The 22449-nt window shown below is 37.8% G+C and overlaps 1 protein-coding gene and 1 long non-coding RNA gene across 8 annotated transcripts in view; both read left to right on the forward strand.

Moving 5' to 3' along the window:
* SLC35F5 (solute carrier family 35 member F5) overlaps positions 1-5679 on the forward strand; it is a 41176-nt gene extending 35497 nt beyond the window's left edge. The window contains exons 14-16 of the mRNA XM_032250670.1: positions 946-1100; positions 2201-2294; positions 4837-5679. Coding sequence (XP_032106561.1) covers positions 946-1100; positions 2201-2276 — 231 coding nt within the window. The 3' untranslated portion in view covers positions 2277-2294; positions 4837-5679. The remainder of the gene's footprint in view (positions 1-945; positions 1101-2200; positions 2295-4836) is intronic.
* Positions 5680-14116: 8437 nt separating this feature from the next.
* LOC116531765 overlaps positions 14117-22449 on the forward strand; it is a 51037-nt gene continuing 42704 nt past the window's right edge. For 5 of the 7 annotated variants that reach the window (XR_004260566.1, XR_004260567.1, XR_004260571.1 and 2 more), the window contains exons 1-2: positions 14117-16258; positions 21945-22113. This is a non-coding gene — a long non-coding RNA (uncharacterized LOC116531765). The remainder of the gene's footprint in view (positions 16259-21944; positions 22114-22449) is intronic. The other 2 variants (XR_004260570.1, XR_004260568.1) reach the window with 2 other exon arrangements.

Consider the following 22449-nt stretch of genomic DNA (forward strand, 5'->3'; position numbering starts at 1 on the left):
TATGGGCTTCTTTGACAATTGTTTCTGATCCTTAGTTGAGTCTAGATGGTAAAAGTGAACTAGTGAAAGGGAAGAATGAGTTTTGTTTTGGTAACATTATGGCATCTCATTATTTTTTATTTTCTTTTTATTTATTCATTTGTTTTCCTTATTTATTATTTTTCTTTTTGATTTTAATACCTCTACCCTATTACTGTTATTTTTTATTTTCTTGGCAACCCTGATAAATGATGGATTGGAGGATCAGACTTGTTGACATCAGAGGGCTCTTCACTGATGAGGCGTGTGTTGTTGCTTGTCTTCTCTAGCTAACATTCCTTAGTAAAAATGTTCCTATGTTTTTTCTTCATTTTACTTGGTAATTATTTTATTTTGAGTTGTTTTTCATTTATTACTAGATAATCAAGCTAGTTTTGAGTGTTATAAATTTGCACTTAAGTGTCATAAATTTGTACTTCATTTGTTTTGGTACTGACATAAGAAGTGTAGCATATACAGTATAGCACAACTATAGCTTTTTACAAAAACGTACATTTCTTGAAGATGACTTCAGAAACTGAGGCAGAGGGAACCACTTGAGACTAGGCAGCAAACAGTGAAGAAGAAATGAGCAGCATGGTGTGCAAGACCAAAGTTTCATACTGTCTGTCTCCACTCTCAGTGTATTATGCCTAATAAATGGAAAGCATGCTTTCTTGGCTTTCCTTTAGCCTGTTTTCCAAGCAAGAACTATTGTTGTTGGTAATTTAGACAAGTAGAATTTTAAGTCGAAGTCTTGAATTCTTATTTCATAATAATACACTTAATAATAATAAATTGTCAATGATTAATTTTGTCTGTCGGTGTTCTTATTCCTCCTGGTTTTCACAAATAGAAAACTTACATTGAAGGGGGAATTTGCCTTAATGATAATTGTGGGTTTGTTTTTTCCTCTTTTATTTTTAGGTGCAGTTTTCTTGGTTATTTTTTGCAGGAGCTATCCCTGTATTTTTTTCATTTTTTATTGTAACTCTCCTATGCCATTATAATAATTGGGATCCTGTGATGGTGGGAATCAGAAGAATATTTGCTTTTATATGCAGAAAACATCGGATTCAGAGGTAGGTTTAGTCCCAATACAGATTTTTTAAAATAGTGTTTGCTAAATAAACTGAGAATCACATCATGCTGGCCTACCTTTTAGAGATTTTGTGAGGAGTTATTGAAAGATTATAACAATGCAGATAAAAATAAAATAATTTGTTTAGATCTTTTGGGTAATAAGATAGTTTCTTTCTTTTTTTTTTTTTTTTTTTTGAGATGGAGTCTTGCTCTGTAGCCCAACCTGGAGTGCAATGGCGTGCTCTCGGCTCACTGTAACCTCTGCCTGCCTCCTGGATTCAAGTGATTCTCCTGCCTCAGACTCCTGGCTAGCTGGGATTACAGGCATCTACCACAATGCCCAGCTAATTTTTATATTTTCAGTAGAGACAGGGTTTCACCATGTTGGCTAGGCTGGTCTTGAACTCCTGACCCCAAATGATCTGCCCACCTAGTAACTACATTTTCAAAAGAAATGTTTTGATTCACAGGTAATACCAAAAAGTTTACTGTTTTGCCATAACGAACTTAAATATGGAAAACTTGTATTGGTTTGAACATAATTCACAATAGAACATGATAGTATTGCCTCAATTTTTCTTTCAAATTTCTTTCTTTTTAAGAAAGAAAGCTTTTTACATTTTGCTATAAAAAGAACTTCGCCCCAGTGACTATGGAGGCTGAGGTGGGTGGATTGCTTGGGCTAGGAGCTTGAGACCAACCTGGGCAACATATCAAGACCCTGTCTCTAGAAAATAAAAAAAAAAAATTACCCAGGCACGATAGCATATACCTGTAGTCCCAAGCTACTTGGGAGGCTGAGGTAGGAAGATCGCTTGAGCCCAGGAATTCGAAGCTGCAGTGAACTATGACAGCACCATTACACTTTAGCCTGGGTGGCAGAGTGAGACCCTATCTCTTATTTAAAAAACAAAAATGAAAACCAAAAACGAAAAACACTAACTTGGGACAAGTTGTTGGGAAATTGTATCCTAATCTTGGTTCTGCCACTGGCTTGCATCCTGCCCATATAGCTTCAGCCAGTGGAATAAATAAGGTTTAAGGTTCCTTTTCAGCTCTAAAGCTTTCCTTAATTATTGCTTTTTTTTTTTTCCTTAAGAGTTCCGGAAGACAGCGAACAGTGTGAGAGTCTCATTTCTATGCACAGTGTTTCTCAGGAGGATGGAACTAGTTAGCTGTTGTCGGTAGCCCAGGTTTGTATGTGAGCTGGCTTTAATGTTGAGTAAGGCTCTTATTTCTGTAATATTCAAACACAGGATTGATTTTCTATAATTAGTTTTTTGAGAGGCAATACAGTCTTAAAGGCTAAGGGGGCTAAAGTCTGGGCTCCAATTCCATCTTCTCCACATACTAGCTGTATGGCCCTATGCAAGGTTCTTAATCTCTTGATGCTTCTGTTTTCTTATTTGTGAAAAGGGATTACAATGGAACCTCCCTCATAATGGTGTTAAAAGAGTAAATACTTGGTTAATTTAAAGTATGTACAGTAGTGTCTGACTCAAATGATCAGAAAGTTTTAACTCACTAATGCTAAGGGTTATTTTGTTTAATGATATGTTTGAGAAAAATATTTTTTCTCTGATGATAGAAGAAAGAAAAATGTAGTATTCTGGTGTACAACTGGTTGGAAAATACTAGTCTTTATATGTGTGTTTTATATCACCGGCACAATGTATATTCTCATTCTCTGACGGTGCTTTGTCACTTAACAATGCTTCTGGAATATTTTTCCTTTTTTTACATTTTAAGAAATAGTGTCTTTTATATGTCTTAGATGATAGAGTAAATGACATTTAATATTTTGCTTGAATTAAATCCAACATACAGAATTTGCAGGTACAAAAGTGATTATTTATTTAGAATGAAAGATCACAATAAACTACTAGAATTCTGAAGATCCAGGTCCCTTTTTCTGAGACATCTTTAGGCAGTTTATATTGAAATGTTTTTTAATTGCTACTGAGTTTTTCCTCCCTACCTAGAACATTGTACAACTCTTGTCAATTGTTAACACTTATACTGGCCTTGAAGATTAAGTTTCATTATCCTTATGGTAAACTTGCCTCTAACCTATGGCTAATTGTCCTGTTTTTCTGTTTTTCTTTAGTGGGCTGTTTTTAAACCTACTTTGTACTTTATGATGTTTATACCTGCATGTGGTTTTACCTCTAGTTCTCCAAGACTTCTTGTGCAAGGCAGCTACCCCTGCCCTTCACTGCCCTGCCCATCCTGCTTTCATTCTCTTTCCACTCTAAGGAAATTAAACTCTTAGCTGATTCTTTTGGTATTTTCCTCCTTATCTCCCTAAGCATCATGCTTGTGATTTCTGATTCATGCGTTTTTGGTTTTAGGCATCTTCAGTTGACTTTTCCACTAAGATCAATGAGAACAGATTTCTTTTCAAGTTTATTCCTCCTCTGCTCGCACCTCACATGCCTCCTGTCTCCCTATCAGTTCTGCCTCCTCCTCATCAATTTTGAGTAGATCTGTAGTCAGTGTTTATATTGTTGTCATTAAATAATTATTACTTATAGCTCAGTCATGTAGGATTCTGCTTGGTATTTCCCCTATCCAGAGAGTCTCTGTTACTACTCTTTTTGCAGAATAAACCTTAAGTCTTCTCCTGGGATAGAGAAAATGCACTTGGCCAACTGTGAAAAGTAAGAGAGAACATCTGAGACTGTCTGCTTTTGCTACAGACATTGTACCAGTCTTCTTGTTTTTAGTTGTTTCTTCACCCCTCTTTACAGAGATATCTGGTCCTATTTTTCCATTGCTAAGAGTTGGCTGTTATTTTCTCGTCTCTCTACTTTTCTTTTTGTCCATGTGGTTTATTCCTTTTAAGAAAATAATTCCAGGCTGGGCACAGTGGCTCATGCCTATAATCCTAGTATTTTGGGAGTCTGAGGAGGGAGGATCATTGAGCTTAAGAGTTTGAGACTAGCCTGGGCAACATAATGAGACCTTATGTGTATTAAAAAAATTTTTTTTAACCCTTTATTGTCTTTTTTTTCAAGTGAAGTTTTAGAATGCAAGTAGAACTAAATATGTGTTTATGTGCCATCTTTAAATTTTAAAAAACTGTAGACACAATTTAAGTCCTCACTTAACATCATCATTAGGTTCTTGTAAACTGTGACTTTAAGCAAAATGACAGCAAAACCATTTTTTTTGCATCAACATTATAATGAAACATCATTGAACAAAACAATGTTATTCAGTAAACTAAAGTCAGTTTCCTAGAACCTATTGATGATATTAAGTGAGGACTTTGTATTCTTTGAAAGCTTTTAATGCTGTAATTTATGTATTATTTTTCTTTGATATGCTGTTCATTGTTCTCATACTCATACTTAAACCCAGCCATACCCACCAGCAAGTTTTTCAGTATTTTTAGACGTGAGAGCTGGATAAAGAAGAAAGAGTGAAGACCAAAGAAGATGCATTGCAATAGAGTAGAATAGACTGGGCAAGTGTCTTTGTCTCTGCAGGAGTAATGGTGTAATATACCAGGAGTAAAACTAACTGCTAATACACAATCTCTAGTATTGATGTCGGCTTTTGGCATTGCTGGAGAAGTCACATTTATAAATTCTTAATACTCCAAGTTTCAGTATCCAGGTATTAAGAATGTATACAGTGAAAATAGATATTTTAATTTTAAGACATAAACTATAGCAAACTAAAGCTATGGAAATTATAATCTAATCACACTTCTGTGGTTTTTGTTTTTAGCTTGAAATTGGAACATTATACAGCGAAGAGACAATCTCTGGCAAGTTTTTGTAGAAAAATATTTCAGTGCCTAGTCTGGAAAATAACAGTTTCAGTTATTTGAAACTCTAAAATATATTTTTCTCATATATGTTTTCTTCATTTTCATAATGAAGCACTTTGCTATGTAGCTGTGTACATATCACTACAATTATAGGAAGTTCCAGTCTACAGTCCATCCAAAGGACCAACCTGCCTTACACATCTCAAGGAATTCAGCTGTTGAAATCATTTGAACTAATCAAGGAATAAATCCTAATGTTCTGAGACTTTATTTTCACATATTTGTTAAATGCTGGACTATATTATGGAAATGTTTTCAAGAAATCATTTAAGTGTTCATAGATCAGTGTTTCTGACAGGTAAAAGGCTAAATTAAGCTACCTGTAATAAGTATGGATTATATGGGTTTTGTAGAATATTGCAAATGAACCACACAAAAAAATGTTTAATTTATGCAACAAGCATGCTTGTGCAAATTTCGTGGGACTTTAAAAAGAATAAATATTTGAGAAAATATCAGGTTCACTTACACTACATTTATTGTATTATTCTTTTATAGCATTAGGTGCCTTGTATTTTAAATCTGTGACAAACCATGGCAAATTTTTAAAGGGGAAGTATTATAAAATGAAGAATTATGTATTTCTAGAGGGTATATTGCTGTAAACTTAATTGATAAAGCTCTTTTTAATTTAGAGTTTTGAAGAGATATTCTCTCTTTAAATTAAGAAATTTTCATAATGGAATGATTTAAATTGTAGTGACAAAGAGTGTTATTAAAATACAATGTTTTTATGTGTATTTGTGTATTATAGATGTATCAAGTGATTTCTAATTTTTTCAAATATAAATGTGCCAGATTACTCTAGAACTAGATGCCTCTTTAAATAATTTTGGTTTTCCTGAATAAATTAATGGTTGAAGTACCACGGAAGAAAGGTGAGAAGGGATTCTGTTTATAAAATCATATCTGACCTTTTCCTCTACTAAGATTAAATTAAATGTAAAATACTCCTAATTGCAGTTCTTAAACTTAGGCCTTACACGTACTTGCTGTGCAGCTGCTCCTGGACTCTATTCACCATAGACATCAGTAAAGGTATGTCCCAGTGTTCACAGGCTTTTGATTAATCAATATTCTTTTCAAGTTTTGTGTGAATAGTTTAGTTTTCTTCCAAATTTCTTAACTAATCGGATTTTTAAGAATTCCCTGTGCAGTGTTTAGCTTCCTATTCACATACCTCAAATTGCTTTGGTGTTACCACGAGTCTAAAATGAAGTTTAGGCCGGGCGCGGTGGCTCAAGCCTGTAATCCCAGCACTTTGGGAGGCCGAGGCGGGTGGATCACGAGGTCAAGAGATCGAGACCATCCTGGTCAACATGGTGAAACCCCGTCTCTACTAAAAATACAAAAAAATAAAAAAATAAAAAATAAAATAAAATAAAATAAAATAAAATGAAGTTTAGCCTTCCTTCTGCTTCATTCTGAGAACTTCTATATTATATTAACTTTAAAAATTGCTTATGATATTAAATTTAAAATACAAACAACTCTCTCTCTTTTTTTAATCATCCAGCCCAAAATGGCAAAAACAGCGCTTTTCTCATTTGGCACCACCAATAACGCAAGTTAAAAATAATGTTGATTTTATTATACTTTTGACCTGTTTAGCTCAACAGGGTGAAGACATGTAAAGAATGTGGACTTCTAAGGAATTTCCTTTTAAAAAGAGCTTAATGAAATAACGTTTTAATTACTCAAGGACTACTTTTGGTTGAAGTTTATTATGTAGATACCTTTAATTTTTGTTTTTGCTATTTGACAGTTCACAAAGACCTTCATCAATTTACAGGGTTAAGTAGTTGAAGTAGTGGAGGTGAAACAGAAATTTAAAATTATTCTGTAAATATGCTAGAGAAAGAGGCTGAGCTTAGAATCTTTTGGTTGTTCATGTGCTCTGTACTCATATCATCACACAGGTCATGTGTTGTCACTCAGGATTCTGGAAGTACTAAGGCGTAGTTAACATGCTGGAGAGATCTTCAGCCAGTCTTCTTCCAGTACGCTGCTGCTTTTCTGTTTCTTAAATTAAAGAACTACTCCTTTAGAAAGAAGTACCACCATTCAGTTGGTTAACTGAAAGTATGAATCACTGCTGCTTTGCTTGCCCACCTATTATCTTTTTCTCACAGGTTTTATTTTTCTGAATGTTGTATTTGAATACTGTAGCCATGGTGAGTGAGCAGTTGAAAACTTCCTTTCTGCACCTTCATAGTTAAGGGTTCATCTTCTCAAGAAATAAAGTTGTGCCGGGTTGCCTCAATTCTGTGGATTACGTAGAAACTTGGTAACAAGGCCCTTAGATTACAATGACCACATTTCGGGTCTTTGGAAATGCTGAGAAGGGGTTACATTCAGGTAACTGCTGACGTCCTTCTTCTCTATCAGAACCATGTTGGCCTGTAATTATATTTTTCCGAATCTAAAAACAAGTAGAAATTTCTGATATCTTTTCAGTCTCCTACTTTTCTTTCCATTTATAACTTAAAATCTCATTATTGTATAATGTTTCAAATTATGACCTTGATTGAAGGAAGTCTGTTTTGTCAGAAAGACTTCCTGTCAGGTGAACACCAGAATCTCAACTACAACGACGCTGAAAAATGAGGCAGCCTTAAAAGTGAATGCTTTTGAAATGAATGCTTTTTGGAGCTTAGAAAAGCTATTAGGTTTCTGTAATGCACTCATACTTATTCCTTTAAATAAATTTTAATTAAAAAAAATTGAGATACTGGCTTCTGTCAGCCTGATTTAATTAATCTTTACATTAATCTGATTTTCCCCTTGGCAGCTGACAAATAAGTTCATTGTTCTTGTAGAAGTGAGCTCACAAGGTTAAATGTGAATGTTCTCAAAGGTACACAGCCTTGTTTCAGAAGAATTCTAATGCCCACTTTAAAATTAATCACGTGGAGCCAATTTGGGGTTGCAAGGTATGACTGCTCTGGAAGCCAAATTTTTTCATAAGGCACTGGTAATATCCGTAGCACTAATCCTCAGTGTGCTGGTTGAAGAAATAAAATGTCTTTAAAAAGGATAAAAGAGGAATTAATTAGAAAGCATTTTTTTTCACATATTAGCAAATAAATGAAATGTTATTTTCATATGAAGTAATTATAGTTATGATCTTGCTTCATTTCTCCCTACTCTCCTTTTGAAATATTCTTTATTACTAAATATGTTAGAAGGAATTAACAGAAATAATTACCTGTAACATCTGCAGATAAACTTACGTAGCTAACTTTGTGTGCTTTTTTAAATCATGAAGTGGCATTAATGAGATGTTCAGTTTACAGAATTTGAAGTTTGAGTTCTATTTTAATAGTCTGTCATGTCCCCAAAATCCCATTTAGATAAATTGAAGTTCATTTTTCACGTAGATTTGCAATTTCTAGACACCACATTTTTTTTACAGTAACAGCCTCATTTACCTGTGTAGTAATTAATAATACAATATTTCATAGGTGCATTGTATGTGCATAGGAAATTTTTCTTTAAGTCTTAAGATCCTTTAATAAACTGGGGACATTTTAATATTTTAATGTTACTACATTTAAAAAATAGTGTTTTCCTACAAAATTTTCTGTACTCAGTATATGTTAACTATGAGAATGTCAAACAATGAAATAATTGAAATATACTTAAAGAAAAATTACCAACCAAAAGTAATGTGTACCTTCTATATGCATATTTACTAGAATGTTCGTGTGAAATGGCCACATCTCCAATAAGAGCATTTTTGAATTTGTGCTAACACAAACATGATTTTTGTTTTTGAACTAGGGGTTTTGCTGGAGGAGCACCTAGATGAAGATACTATTTCATTCATGATATTTTAAAACTGGGAAAGTAAAACTTCTAAATTGAAACTCTTAACAGGTCTTCATGAAATTCTTAGTTTTTAATTTTGCATGAGATGTCTATTTTAAGAGCTACTTTTATTAACTTTCACTTAGATCCTTATATGCTAGGCAGTCAGTATTTCTCTACTTGATTTTCTTGTACCTAGTTTTGATTACAGCAAGTGTTTAGTATTAAAGTCAGTCCTGTGAGAGTATCCATTAATTTCATTGAGTCTTTGCAAGGCAGACAGAAGATTTATTTCAGAGTCTTATTTTTGACACCAGGTGAATTTTTTCTGAGATGGAGTCTCATTCTGTCACCCAGGCTGGAGTACAGTGGTAGGATCTTGACTCACTGCAGCCTCCCAAGTTCAAGCCATTCTCCCACCTCAGTCTCCTGAATAGCTGGGACTACTGGCATGTGCCACCATGCCTGACTAGTTTTTTGTATTTTTGGTAGCGGTGGGGTCTTGCTATATTGCCTAATTTTTGTATTTTTGGTGAAGACAAGGTTTCGCCATGTTGGCCACTTGAAGTCCTGAGCTCAAGTGATCCACCCGCCATGACCTCCCAAGTGCTAGTATTATGGGTATGAGCCACTGTGCCTGACCAAAACCAATTCTTCAGATTGTTTTTGCCAGCATTTGCTTACTTGAAATAGCTTTCACATTTATTTTTCTTATAAATCCCTTGTTGATCAGACCATGTAACATCCAAAGCAAAATTTCATTGACGTATCTGTTAAAGTATCCATTAAAATAAAGTACAATACACTAAATTATTTTGACCTTTGTAGTAGTGTAGTGTAAAGTTATATATATTTTAATATGCATACTATCAAGTAAAGTTTCAGGGACAACATGTTGTAGAGCAGTGGCTCTCAAACAGCATCAGCATCACCTGAAGACCTTGTTGAATATACATTGTTGACAGAGAGGGAAAAACACAGTGGATCATGCCTGTAATTCCAGTACTTTGGGAGACCGAGGCAGGAGGATCACTTGAACCCAGGAGTTCAAGACCAGGTTGGGCAACACAGTAAGACCCCTGTCTATTAGAAACAAAACAAAACCTTGATTGCGAGCACCACCCTAGAATTTCTGATTCAGTAGGCCTGGGGGTAGTGGTGGTGGGCCTGGGAATTTGCCTTTCTAACAAGTGACCAGGTAATGCCCCAGCTGCTGGTCCCAGGACCATACTTTGCAAATAATTACTCTGAGAAGAACACTAACTTTGACATTGGATTCCTTCTGTTCCTCATTAGTGCATTTATTTGGGGAAAACTATTCAATATGATAGATCCGCATTTACTTAGCTATGAAGTGGAGGTTAATGCAACCTGCCTGGGACTGTGAGAAAAGAGAAACTATAGTTGAAACACCCAACCCAGCATGCCTGGGTGCTTGAAAAATGCGACTCCCATGGTCAGTCCTCCCCCCACTCATCTCAGCTATAAAATGAGGAGCGAAATTCAGTATCCTTTAAGATTCCTCTCAGGTGTAAAATGCTGTGATTCTAAAAGTTTTGTAGTTCAAGAGACAATGCCTGGTCTTGAATTCCTGACCTCAAACACCCCTGCGTACTTAGTGCTTTATAAAGAGTGGTAATAACAATGACACCACATAGACCTTAGTTTTGTTTTTGCTTTTGTTAGGGATTAGCATCTTGACTCCTTAAAAGTTTTCAGATTTATAAAGTAGCATTTAAGAAGTTGTATTACATTTGAGTGCAATTTGAATCCATGGCAGTTTTATGGAGGCCAAGTATATCAAATGAATAGGCTAATTTCCCTGAGTTGCTGGCCTTATTAGTTTCCACTAAGTTGCTCCCTGATTACTCAATGCATGTTCAAAATATGTAGTTTTCATCACCTGCTTGATTTTCAGACAGCATCAAATTAGCTGCAAAATAAATCCAAGCTAAAATTGTGAGCATATGATTAATTTAATATAGCACGTAATTATCCAGTATTTTATTTTTTATGTTTTTTTAAGACAGAGTCTCGCACCGTCTCCCAGCAGTCCAGTGGTCTGATCTCAGCTCGTTGCAACCTCCACCTCCCAGGTTCAAGTGATTCTCCTGCCTCAGCCTCCTGAGTAGCTAGGATTACAGGCATGCACCACCACACACCCAGCTAATTTTTTTTGTATTTATAGTAGAGATGGGGTTTCATCATGTTGGCCCAGCTGGTCTTGAACTAAACCACTTCAGCCTCCCAAAATGCTGGGATTACAGGTGTGAGCCACTGTGCCTGGCTATCCAGTATTTTATTTAAAAGTTGTCACTAGGGTGTTCACTATTGTGAATTTATAATATTAAAAGTGGGGGATGCTAAAAGCACCAGGCTAAAATACTACTAGGTTTTCTCATCTTTTAATTCCGTTTTGTTGGAAAAAATAATCACAACCAGGGTTCTTTTGCCTTTCCCCAGCCATCTAGACTGGTCTACTGCAATGTCGGAAAGATTGTATATAATGAAAAGTGTAGCTAGTTGATTGGGATTTGGAAAAATGGAATCAAGCATTTGCATTTATCCAGAATGGTCTTAAACTGTTGACTGTGGGGTGCCCACAGGATGAACACTAGTGGCGTGGGTGGGAGGACTTTCCTTGGGTACTGCAATTGCATTTGAAAGATATATTTTCCAAAATCTGAGCAGAGAGAGGCTAGGAGGAATGCAGACAGGACATTGAAAATGCTAATTCCCTTTACTAGTAGAACATGGAATCTCTGATAATGATTTTCAAAAATAAATGCCAGGATACATTGTAGTATAAAGGTTCAACTAATATAATTTAAAGTGAGTCTTTATATTCAGGCCAGGCATGGTGACTCACATCTGTAATCCCAGCAGTTTGGGAGTCCGAGGTGGGTGGATCACCTGAGATCAGGAGTTCAAAACCAGTCTGACCAACATGGCGAAACCCCATTTCTACTAAAAAATGCAAAAAAATTAGCCAGGCGTGGTGGTGCACACCTGTAGTCCCAGCTACTTGGGAGGTTGAGGCAGGAGAATCGCTTGAACCCAGGAGGCAGACACTGCAGTGAGCTGAGATCGCACCACTGCACTTTATCTTGGGCAACAGAGTGAGTGAGACCCTGTCTCAAAAAAATTAAAAAATAAAAAAGTGAGTCTTCATATTCAAATTAGCATATGAGGTTAGGCAACAATTCTTGTGTGGGACCAGGTATATTTAATTTGCCTTTCTTTGTAGTCAGCATAGTAAATCCTTGTAAAGGTTTGTTTTATATACAATTTTATAGTATATTCTGGATTCCCTTTGGCAACTAAAGCTGAAATTATATCGTGCCAGCATACTGTGATTTGTATATTTATACAAGACAAGATTGCAGCATTCTGATCCAGTTGCAGCATTTTAATTTTATCTGATAGGTCTGTATTAAGTAATAAGTAGCTATGTGCAAATATTAAGTCAACTTAATTTCCAGACTCAGAAGGCCAGAGGTAATCAAAGAGTACTTTAGGAAGATGAAATATTTATAATGAGTTATGGAAACAATGTTTTATCTTGGCGTAATTTAATGCAGATTTTTTTTACCTCAATTTTATTGCAAAACTTGATAATTTTATCCCTCCATCTATTTAATATTTAATATTTTCAGATTCTAGAGTATTTAAAATTTAAACACAATATTAAAATTAATTATAATTTCTACTTATGTTAATAGTTATGATTGAGGACCAAAACTATCCTGGTTTTGTCTGCAACTTGAAACATTGTATATTTTAAACTGTATAATTTGGGAACATTATCTTATAGACTGTGAATAACCAAATATAAAATTTGTGAATTTTTTAATGCTTTATTTGTGTAAAATCATTTGTATATTCTATTTATAGTATGCATTTTCTAGCTCATTGAAAGCACATAAAAAGTCAAATCTATCCTTATACAAATATTTGATTTCTAGTTTCCTTTTATTAAGATATTTTCACTCATTCATAATTTCACACTGCAATCTCTAAGACATATCTTGGGTATTTGATCAGGTAGGTCTTCTGGTGGAGCACATTCATTCAGCTTTGGAGACCAAATGCACTGAGTTGCATCTTATGCATGGTAAGGTCTAAAGCCAACAGAAAAGGTGAAATTTTTGAATAATCAAATTGCCCTTGGGAGGGTCTTATGTAAGAGATCTACATTCCATCTCATGATAAGTCCCTTCCATTGATCTTTTCCTCCAGAACTGGCATAGAAATTAGCAACAGCGGAAAGCCAATGCTATCCCTAGGACGGTGGGGTGGAGGGAGGAAGCCATCACAAAGCTCAAGGCCAGGGTCACTCAGAGGACGCAGAACCCCCACTGCAGAGCACGGGTTCCTTCTGGGTGCTGCAGCTGGAGGCAAAGAAGGTAGGAAAGAAATACTCGCTTTTCTTTTCTTTTTGCCACTGACTCCCATTGACAAGACCTGACTGGAAGCCAGCTGGCACAGGAGCTTGGGAGATGTATCCATCTGGTGTCAATGCCCCTGACTTAGAGCAGAGCAGCAGATCTCGGGTCAAGCAGGCTCGAATGGGCATGGGTGCTAAGTAGCTGCCTTGCACTGGGGACCATATTATGTGGACAACACTTACCTTTCAACAATAGAATCACAGCCTGTGAAGATGTCATCATACAAAAAATACTCTGGAACCAAGATCACCTTTATCCATCTGAGGTGCACTCCAGAAAGCAGAAGTAGGGGAAAGTGCCTGCCCTGGACTTGTATTTCGAATTCCATCCCTCCTCTTCCTCTACTTATTCCCCTTTCCCTTTTTCTTACCCCAAACTGGGCTAAAGGGAAATGTGAAGAACAATTAAAACCATACAAATATAAAACATCAAAAATATTTTTCCGTGACAAAAGATATGAATGGAAGCATTCAGCATAGTGTATTCATAGAAGTGTTGGGAAAGAGAAAGTAAAGAATAATTTCTTAAATTTTTTTCTTGCAAGACTGAAAATAGAATCTTAAGGAGATGGTGTTCTTAAAGCCCTGCTCTGACTGCTTATAACTTTTCTTCATCCACTAATTACTTTGAAAAGTCACTTAGTCATTTGTCAGTCCTAACCTTTAGAGATAAACATTTAAAATCAGTTCCCTAATCACAGCATCTTTTTTTCTTATTTGAGACGGAGTCTTGCCCTGTGTCCAGGCTGGAGTGTAGTGGCCCGATCTCGGTTCACTGCAATCTTCACCTATGTTCAAGTGATTCTCCTGCCTCAGCCTCCTGAGTAACTGGAACTACAGGCACGTGCCACCACACACAGCTAACTCTTGTATTTTTAGTAGAGACAGGGTTTCACCATGTTGGCCAGGATGGTCTCGATCTCTTGACCTCGTGATCCACCCACCTTAGCCTCCCAAAGTGTTGGGATTACAGGCGTGAGCCACCACACCTGGCTCACAGCATCATTTTTCAAGGGTCTCTAGGGTGACCACGTGTCCTGGTTTGCCAAGGACAGTCCCAGTTTCCACCTGCTGTCCTGGTACAATCATGAATATTGTCCCTTTCAGTTTCAGAAGTGTCATAGTTTATACAGTAAATTACCTGACCACCCTAATATGCCCCATGTTTCTTGAATCTAGGCTGCTGATAAAATTCACATTTTCTGTCTCTCAGTCTAGTGTTCTTTACACTAAGCGTCCACAAAGGAAGCAATATTGGCCAACAATCTTGGGTCTTTGGTTTAGGACGTTAAGAGTCCTACCTTCAGAGCATTTTCCTTCTGGAGTGGACTTTGCACAAATGGTAGGGTGATTTGTGGAGTCAGTGAAGAACCAGGCTAACCCAGCTAGTTTTACTGGCCCAAATTTTTCTTCCCAGGGCCATAAACCAGTTATTGCCAGGAAACAAAGGTGAACAAGCAAGTATTTCGTTTTAAATTGTTATTAAGGAGAAACATCTAGAATCAAATCTCACCACATAAACCCAAATCACCCCCAAAGTTAAGGGGATCTAAAATAATACAATGGATGCTGTTTTTATAAAGATTATGGGAAAGCCTTAACAGGTAAGTTGCTGTACCTTCACACGAAGAAAACAGCAGGTTATTATGCTTTTGTTAAAACAAGTGACCAACTACTACATCATCTCTAAATCATTCCAGAATTAAGATAAGTCCTAAAAAAAATGTGACTCTGATGAGTGCATTTTAGATTTGCTTGAATGAGGGAGCAGTTATTACTTGCTGCTAAAATGCTCTGGAAACATTTGGTGCATACTCCAAAAGAATGCAGATAGGCCTAAGGAGGGAATGATGCATAATATGAACACTGGCAAAGGGCCTTACAAGAATGTACGCTGTGGAGAATGTGACCAGTACTTTACAAACCATCAGTTCATAAAGTTCGGTACATGTGATGGAAAGAAAAAGACTTGCCTTGACCAACAGCATCAGTCCAGCTGCACTAAACTCGATGTGAAAAAAATCCAGAAGTTTAAGAGTGCTTTGAAGCCCTTCAACAATCAAAATGAGAGAATGTTAATGAGATCCTTTTTTCTGTCCAGTACATTTAATTCAGGAGACCTATTAAGCCTATGTTCTTGAATAGTGATTGCGAATCAACCACTGAGTCTTCAGTGTACTTGTATGTCCTATAACCTGAATTTTTGAGTCAGATACTTTTAACATTCATTTTAGATGGATGATACAAGCATACCTACAGGAAACTATATCTTAATTCAAGTTCTGCTCAGTACTAGTGGCCCAGAAGATAAACTTAACGGGTGTTCCAAAATGAAACATAAAAATAAAAGCTAATTCTAGGATGGAACAACTTGGGAAACATGTTCATATGTTTCCTGTAGCAGTAAAACAGGACTCTTCACTGCAGCATTGTGTGAAGCATGCAATATATATATATATAAATAAAGGGGATTTTAAAGAGGATGAGAGGGTTTAAGAGAGGATGTGGCCTAATTTTCAGGTTTCTTCATGCTCGTTTGATCACTGATTCCTCGCACTCCCCCACCACATTAAGTCCTGGCTTTTTTGCTAACCATCTATTCTTATATGCAGAGACACTTCCATTCCATAGAATACAGTTTAATACAGAAAATGCTGGCCAAAAGGACTCACAAAAGGTTGGGAATCTTTATGTGTTTCTGTGTCATTTTGAGTTTTCGGTAAAAGAAGTGTTTTCCTTCCTTAGATAATGAAGAGGCCGAATAGATAATATGTTTTCCTAGGCACAGATAGCAGATTTGAAGTGCTCTGGCAAGCAACTTTGTGTCTCTAATATGTACATAGTACTTTTACCTTCAGCCTGTAGTAAAACATTACTCAGCAGAAGATTGATAAGCAGTTCAAAAATAATGTCTTCTGTCCTTTTAAATTAGATTCCCAAACCGGAAGAAGCTTTGCAATTACTGCCAAAATGTCTCAGAGGGCATTAGGTTAATCAAAGCTGGAGAGGACTGGAAAAAGAGGCAGCTGCTAGACACTGAGAAGCACTCCATTTGCTATGAGGTTTGTAGGGGCAGCACTTTGTTGTTGGGGCTTGGTAAGGGGATTTGTTTTAAAATTGGAATTATATTTTACTGGCTTTTAACCATAAATAGGGAAATCCATTTTTCCTACACCTAAGAATATACATAAGCTAATTTGGTCCATAATTAGAAAAATCATTGCGTTTAGCATATGGACTGTAACAATAGGAATCATAACTCATGAGTCGTATGACACATTGTTTCCCTCTGGTGAAGTTTTACTTTAAGATCTGTTGGGCATATCTGGGGAGAGAAAGAGATGAAGGTCAAGACACGCTTATTTTTACAGATGAGAGAGAGAGAGGCAAAGAGATTCATTAAGCTTTGAGTTATACTTTATTTTTATTTATTTATTTTTTTAGATAGGTTCTTGCTCTGTCACCCAGGTTGGAGTGCAGTGGCACGATGTTGGCTCACTGCAACCTCCACCACCAGGGCTCAAGCGATTCTCCCACCTCAGCCTTCCAAGTTGCTGGGACTACACATGCACACCACCGCACCTGGCTAATTTCTTTAATTTTTAGTAGAGAGGAGATCTCGCTATGTTGCCCAAGCTGGTCTCGAACTCCTGGCCTCAAGCAATCTGCCTGCCTTGGCTTCCCAAAGCACTAGGATTACAGGTGTGAGCCACTGTGCCTGGCCTATATTTTATTCAGTAGGAATCTTTGCTATTTGCTATTATTTTTAATTCTTCTTGCATCTTAATTTTGCTTCCTCAATGAGTATGTTAAATGTTCTTTAAAACCTTCCTTTAAAAAATATAAATATATTAAACAGCAATGCTCTAATTGAATGTGCTAATTTGACAAATATTTGAGTGCTATTTGCACTACTATTTGCAAAGCTTCAGGGAATACATTGATGAGTAAGATAGTCTTTTTGTTTGTTTGAGGCAGAGTCTTGCTCCGTCTTCCAGGACAGCGGTGTGATCTTATCTCACTGCAACCTGGGCCTCCTGGGTTTCAAGTGATTCTCCTGCCTCAGCATTCCAAGTAACTTAGATTGAAGCATATTACCACGCCTGGATAATTTTTGTATTTTTAGTAGAGACAAGGTTTCATCATGTTGGCCAGTCTGGTCTCGAACTCCTGAGCTCAAGTGACCCACCTGTCTCGGCCTCCCAACATGCAGGTACTACAGGCGTGAACCACTGTGCCTGGCCAATAAAATAGTGTTTAATCTCAAGGAGTTTATGATTTTTTTCCTCAGGGAGGTGATAAGAAAATATGTAAAAACAATAAACATAGGTTAAACAGTTGCCATTATAGAGTGTGGGTCAGGGGTGTTCCTAGGCCATCAAAGGCTTTTTACCAAGCTTTTCTAGCCTGTGGACCATGGGCTGCATGTGGCCCAACACAAACTCTCGTAAAAACATTATGAGAATTTTTTTTATGGTTTTTTTTTTTTTTTTTTTTTTTTTTTTTTGGTGGTGGTGGTTTTGCTCACCAACTATCATTAGTGTATCTTATGTGTGACCCAAGACAGGTCTTCTTCTAGTGTGGCCCAGGGAAGCCGAAAGATCAAACACCCCTGCAGAGAGAAAGTAGCACTTGAGATGGACTTGAAGGTTGAAATTAAACTTTGAGAGGTGTTGTTGACAGGCAAGAGATAGGAAGCAAATAACCGCATAGAGTTGGAGAAACTTGTTGGTGTTTGGGGAAAAGCAAGTAGTTCAGTTTGGCAGGAGTTGAATAAGTGTTAGGGAATAATGGGAAACAGAGTTAGAAAAGCAAGTTGTGAAATACTGTGCATCAGTCAGTTTAGGCAGTTAAACTGCAGTAACAAAGGACTCCAAATCACAGCAATACTACAAGCGTTATTTCTCCCTTACATTACATTTCCCTTGTGGGTATGTGTAGCTCTGTTTCATGGCTGTTTTGCTCTGGGCTCAGGCTGAAGAGGCAGCTTTGATCTGGGTTATCACTAGTTCTGGCCAAGGGAAAGAAAATATGGCAGAACTGCTCAATGGCTCTCATAGTGTGGCATGTATTACTGCTGCTCACATTTCGTTGGCCAAGCAAGTCACTTGACCATGCCTGCCATCCCTGGGAAAGGGGAAATATACTCCTCTTACAGGAAAGGACAACAAATAGGTAAAACAATTTACCAAAAACCTTGAAAGCCAGTGTGAGACTTTTGCATTTAAATCTTTAGATGATCTGGAGCCATGGCAAGTTTCTGGACAAGATCATATGGTTTAGTAAAGCAAACAAAAACGTCAGGGTTGTTTTTATATTGTGTGTGTGTTTGTGTGTATGTGTATGCATGTACATAAGAATTCTTTAGGGTATTTGTTATAAAGGCAGGTTCCAGGGTTCCAGAAGGTCTGATTCAGGGAGCCCAGGAATCTGCACCGTAGCAAGCAGCCAAGTGGAGCGCATGTAAATTGTCCACAGACCTCATTTGAAAAACCCCTGGAACAAGGAATGAATGGAGAGCGCTCAGGCAAGTGCAGGTGAGACTGGGCAGTAGTGAGGAAATGGCAGGTAGGTCGTGAGTGCAGAAGCCCAGGTGCAATGTGGTCACATGGTAAATGGCCAGTATGGAGGCAGACAGATGCAGAGAGAACAGACAGAACTAGAATTACTGAAGGAGGGAGGCTATGGTGCAAACAGTGGGGAAACAGGATAGTGGAAGGGGCAAATCTTAGGAGCTGAGATTAGGAATATGAGGGGAATCTTGATCTTCCCTGAGAAGGAGGAGGTAAGCCTAGCTGATATCAGAAAAAGCTGAGAACTTGAGGAGAGCAGAGGCAATAAACAGGAAGTCGCAGGAAACTCAATGCTTGTAAGCAGCTACTGAAAACAGTGTTGACTAAAAGCGACCACATAAATTTGATTTTGCATTGGGCCAGCAGAGGGCGCTACAGTAACACATATGCTGATGTCTGGGCTCGGCCGCCCAAACTGAGTAATGGCTGCTCCTGTCCAATAGGATTATTAACCCGACCTGCAGTGCAGAATTTTGGGCGCTTCATTTATTACTTTTATAGCCATGAACATTTTTAGAAGGAACTTTTCAGGTTTCTATTTAATTATTAAGGAATCTAGGGCGGTTTTTTGAACTGCCAATTCCTACAGTCAAAAAGAAATTAATTCCACGGAGTTTAAGGGAATTATTACCCATTTATTGACTTCACTTGAGGCATGGAGTGGAGATTAGGACAGAGAGGAGAAAAGACCCAGAAGAGAGAACAGTGCATTTGTAGCATGACTTCTGGGAGTGTAATTGCTGAGCCCCAGGGGTTGGAATCTTACTTTTTTTTTTTTTTTTTTTAAGGCAGAGTCTCACTCTGTCACCCAGGCTGGAGTGCAGTAGTGCGATCTTAGCTCACTGCAACCTCTGCCTCTTGGGTTCAAGCAATTCTTCTGCCTCAGCCTCCTGAGTAGCAGGGATTACAGGCCAGTACTCAGGAGGTAGCATGGTATCACCATACCGTGCTAATTTTTGTGTTTTTTAGTAGAGATGGGGTTTCACCGTGTTGGCCAGGCTGGCCTCAAACTCCCGACTTCAAATGATCCGCTGGCCTCGACCTCCCAAAGTGCTGGAATTACAAGCATGAGCCACTGGCCCAGTCAATTTTTATGACCAGATAATATTCCATTGCATGGACAAACGACATTTTAAAAATCTCTTCACTAGTTTTTGGGTGTTTGGGCTGTTTCTACATTTTGGCTATTATGAATAGTACTGCTGTGAATGTTTGTGTTCAAGTTTTTGTGTTTTTATTTTTCTTGGATATATACCTGGGAGTAGAATTGCTGGGTCGAATGGTAACTCAGTATTTAATGTTTTGAGGAACTGCCCAACTGTTTTCTGCAGTGGCTGTGCCATTTTTCCTTTCCACCAGCAATGTATAAGTGTTTCAGTTTCTCCACATCCTCACCCACATTTGTTATGTTCTGTTTTTTAGGGGCTTTCTTGTTTTCATACGGCCATACTAATAAGTGGAAGTGGTATATCCCTGTGGTTTTTTTTTTGTTTTGTTTTTATGGTCGATGCTTGAGATGGTTACTTTTGTGTGTCAACTTGACTGGGTGATGGGATACTCAGCTGGTTGGTTAAACCTTATTTCTGGGTACGCTTGTGAGAGTATTCCTAGATAAGATTAACATTTGAATGGTTAGACTGAGTAAAGAAGATGGCCAATGTGGGTGGGCATTATCAGATCTACCAAGGGCCTGAATAAAACAAGAAAGCAGAGGAAGGTTGAATTAACTGCTTGACTACTGAGGTGGGGCAGCAATCTTCTTCAGCCCTCACCACTCCTGGTTCTCAGGCCTTAAGACCTGGACTGGAATCTACACCATTGATTCTCCACCCCTCAGACTTTCAGACTACGCCACGGGCTTTCCTAGGTTTCCAGTTCACAGGTGGTTCACATCAGGACTTAGCTTCCATAATCATGTGAGCCAATCAATATCTTTTTAATTTTATTTTAAGTTCTGGGATACATATGCAGAACATGCAGGTTTGCTACCTAGGTATACATGTGCCATGGTGGTTTGCTGCACCTATCAACCTGTCATCTAGGTTTTAAGCCCCACATGCATTAGGTATTTGCCCTAATGCTCTCTCTCCCTTTGTCCCCACCCCTTGACAGATCCCAGTGTGTGATGTTCCCTTCCCTGTGTCCATGTGTTCTCACTGTTCAACCCCACTCATGAGCGAGAACATTGATGTTTGGTTTTCTGTTCCTGTGTTAGTTTGCTGAGAATGATGGCTTCTAGCTTCATCCATGTCTCTGCAAAGGGCATGAACTAATTCTTTTTTTATGGCTATATAGTATTCAATGGTGTATATGTGCCACATTTTCTTTATCCAGTCTATCATTGATGGGCATTTGGATTGGTTCCAAGTCTTTGCTATTATAAATAGTGCTGCAGTAAACATACTTGTCCATATGTCTTTACAGTAGAATAATTTATATTCCTTTGGGTATATACACAGTAATGGAATTTCTGGGTCAGATGGTATTTCTGGTTCTAGATGAGCCAATGGTTATCTTATAAATAAACAAGTAAACAAACAAATCCTACTGGTTCTGTTCTGCTGGAGAACCCTGACTAATCCAATGCTTTATTTTATTTATTTACTGTGGTAAAATATACAGCACATAAAAGTTATAATTTTAGCCTTTTGTTGTTGCTGTTGTGAGACAACACTCTTGCCCAGGCTGGAGGTCAGTGGTGCAGTCACAGCTCACTGCAGCCTCAACTTCCCAGGCTCAAGTGATCCTGCCACCTCAGCCTTCCAAGTAGCTGGGACTACTGGCACGTACCATTACACCCAGCTAATTTTTTATTTTTTGTAGAGCTAGGTTCTCGCTATGTTGCCCAGGCTGGTCTTGAACTCCTGGGCTCAAGGGATCCTTTCATTTTGGCCTCCAAAAGGGCTAGAATTACAGGTATCAGCCACTGCATCTGGCCTGTTTTAAGCATTTGTAATTGTACAGGTCAGTGGCCTTCATTACATTCACATTGTTTACATCATGGTGGTTTTGGTTTGCATTTCCCTGAGGATTAATTATGTTGGGCATCTTTTTCTTGGGCTTGCTGGCCATTTGTATATCTTCCTTGGAGAAATGTCTGTTTGAGATCTTTGCTCATGTTTGATTTGGGTTGTGTTCTTATTGTTGAGTTGTAACTATTCTTTATATATTCTAGATACTTGCCTCATTTGTAACTGCAGGATTTTAGTTTATGGAGGTGACTGAATGATGACGCAGAGAGGTCAACACTAGTGAAAGAAGAGGTTTCTTACTTACATTTCCTGAGAGGAGGGGACATGCCACAACACACAGGGTCACAGTGGAAGCACCAGGATGGTCAAGAGGTAAAAGATGAGTGAGAAGGCAAGGGCCAGAGCCCTTATTGGGGTTTCTGCAGGAAAGGCAAGGCAGGACAGGGCTATCAGTTTAGGACTGGCTACTCTGAATAACATTGGTGAGCTTGGGCTATAGGGGTGGTCTCTAGTTGCCTGGAACCTGGCCTTGGGATGATTTAGGATAAGGAAAATATTAGTTTTGTTTGCGAGAGAGATATATAGAAGGCAGGTAGAGGCACAGACTTGAATCAGCCTGTCTGTGCATGAAAGGAGAATTCCAGGCAAGTTGAATTCCAATTATGTATATATTTGTCCAGTTGTTTGGTAATACATTTCCAAGCTTTT

This window comes from Sapajus apella, unplaced genomic scaffold (genome assembly GCF_009761245.1).
Source record: "Sapajus apella isolate SASKATOON/1434 unplaced genomic scaffold, GSC_monkey_1.0 scaffold72, whole genome shotgun sequence".
Classification (NCBI taxonomy): domain Eukaryota; kingdom Metazoa; phylum Chordata; class Mammalia; order Primates; family Cebidae; genus Sapajus; species Sapajus apella.